Source organism: Phytophthora parasitica (assembly GCF_000247585.1).
Source record: "Phytophthora parasitica INRA-310 unplaced genomic scaffold supercont2.50, whole genome shotgun sequence".
Taxonomy (NCBI): Eukaryota; Oomycota; class Peronosporomycetes; order Peronosporales; family Peronosporaceae; genus Phytophthora; species Phytophthora nicotianae.
In genome coordinates this window covers 82,553-84,242 of record NW_008649036.1, presented here as the reverse complement: position 1 = coordinate 84,242, position 1,690 = coordinate 82,553, and the positions used below count along the sequence as shown (strand labels likewise).

General features: G+C 47.6%; 1 protein-coding gene across 1 annotated transcript; it reads left to right on the top strand.

Moving 5' to 3' along the window:
• Positions 1-21: 21 nt before the first annotated feature.
• PPTG_15557 (hypothetical protein) lies at positions 22-1,449 on the top strand (the record flags this gene model as incomplete). The annotated part of the gene is made up of 1 exon (XM_008912807.1): positions 22-1,449. One exon carries the CDS (start codon positions 22-24, stop codon positions 1,294-1,296), a length of 1,275 nt encoding a protein of 424 aa, XP_008911055.1. The 3' UTR covers positions 1,297-1,449.
• Positions 1,450-1,690: the final 241 nt, after the last annotated feature.

The following is a 1,690-nucleotide window of genomic DNA, read 5'->3' as shown; positions in this document are numbered from 1 at the left end:
CAGATACTTTGCCGACTCTTCATGACGTCGAAAGAGATACAATTTCGAACTCTAAATGGAAGTCTAATTGACCTCCCAGCGTGTGCAGCACTGATCTCACCTAGTAGTACACCGGAAAACCAGCTACTGGAGCAAGACAACTTGCGTCAGATCGAGTGGTTCATGATTGATACCACGATAACCTATCGACGTATTCGAATCCAAGACAACACGAGTCGACAGATCCGAACGTTCTTACTGATTCTCAACTTAATCGGGGCCTCGTACTACGCATTAGAGTACCTCTTCATGCTCAAAAGCGTCTGGATTTTTATCCGTAACAGCTTATATCGAACTACAGCTGAATCATTCGAAAAGAACGCTCCTCCACCCATAAGACTTGGACTATTCGAGCTGCTACAGTGCGACCCAGCAGACGGCGCGTTGGAACATCCCGGTACAATGGTGTTGTTGTATCTAGGCGCGATTGGAGCGCTTAGCAATATTTTTTCGCTTGGGTGTACGGCAAAACTCTCTACTGCAGAGGGGAGTATCGTCATTCAGTGCACTCCAGCGATTCCAGTACAAAGCCTCACACTCGTGCTCACGACGCTGAGCAGTAGCTACTGGGTTATTCGCATCACGCTGCAGACGCGGTCACTTGCGATGCGTCTGGATCACGCTGCACGCTGTGATTTTGTTCGTTTCTGGACACTGAACGCAGTAGCAGTTCTAGTGATCCATTTTACTTGCAAAGTTGGCGCAGATTTAGTACTCCGAAATGCCGAATTACACTCAGACCCGCATCTGTACGCAATCTTCGGCGGCTTGGCAGTGGCACTTATCATCTCGGCTGGATTTATGTTGCTGCACATTGCATCGACGGACTCTTCGAGGCTGCGGGGAATGGTACGAAGATCGTCCGGTAAAGTATGGACTGAGATTTTGTCACGGGACCAAAATGACCGTTCTTTCGTGACCAAATGGAGCACACGAGGCCTCGACTCCGTGCTGTATCACTGTGCAACGCCACAGATTGCTCGGCAGCTAGAACTTTTCAACATAAGGCAACAGCAACAAACGAGCATTCCTCCCAAACGATTCAAGCAGGTTGCCATCGACGGGGATAAACAGCTGACAGGGATTCGAATGCATCAGTTTGTCGCGGCGCACTGTGCCGCTGGATCACACGCGCATCTGAAAACGGTTAAATGGTGTCTATCCGAGAATGGCATAGGTGGTGTTACCAGTGTGAGCCCAGAGTCACATGTCAAGACGACTCGAGTCGTAGCAGGAAAACGCAACGAGCCGTGTTGAAGTAAGGGATTTGCAGAGGTGTAAGGGCAGCTGAGGAGAGCGAGACTATATGTAGGTAGAGAATCTTGGAGGAGAAGCTTGAATATTGGACTTGTGAAGGACTTGAATCAAGTCAGTTGATAAAAGGAGAAGTAAATTAAGATTTAGCGGTGGAGAAGCTGGTGGCCTCGTCCACTCTGGCGTACAATATAGTATAAAGTAAGCCTATTTATAACATTTGGTACAGTGTACCAGAATAGGAACTCAACATGCCGGAATGAAAGTAACTTAATTTGTGCAGAACTTGTACTCTGGATTTTATATCCAGAGTCCTACCCAGGATTGTAATGACGTGGGTGTGCAAAAACCAAATCAGTGGAATATGAGGTGTTATACCAACTGACCACGTGTTATG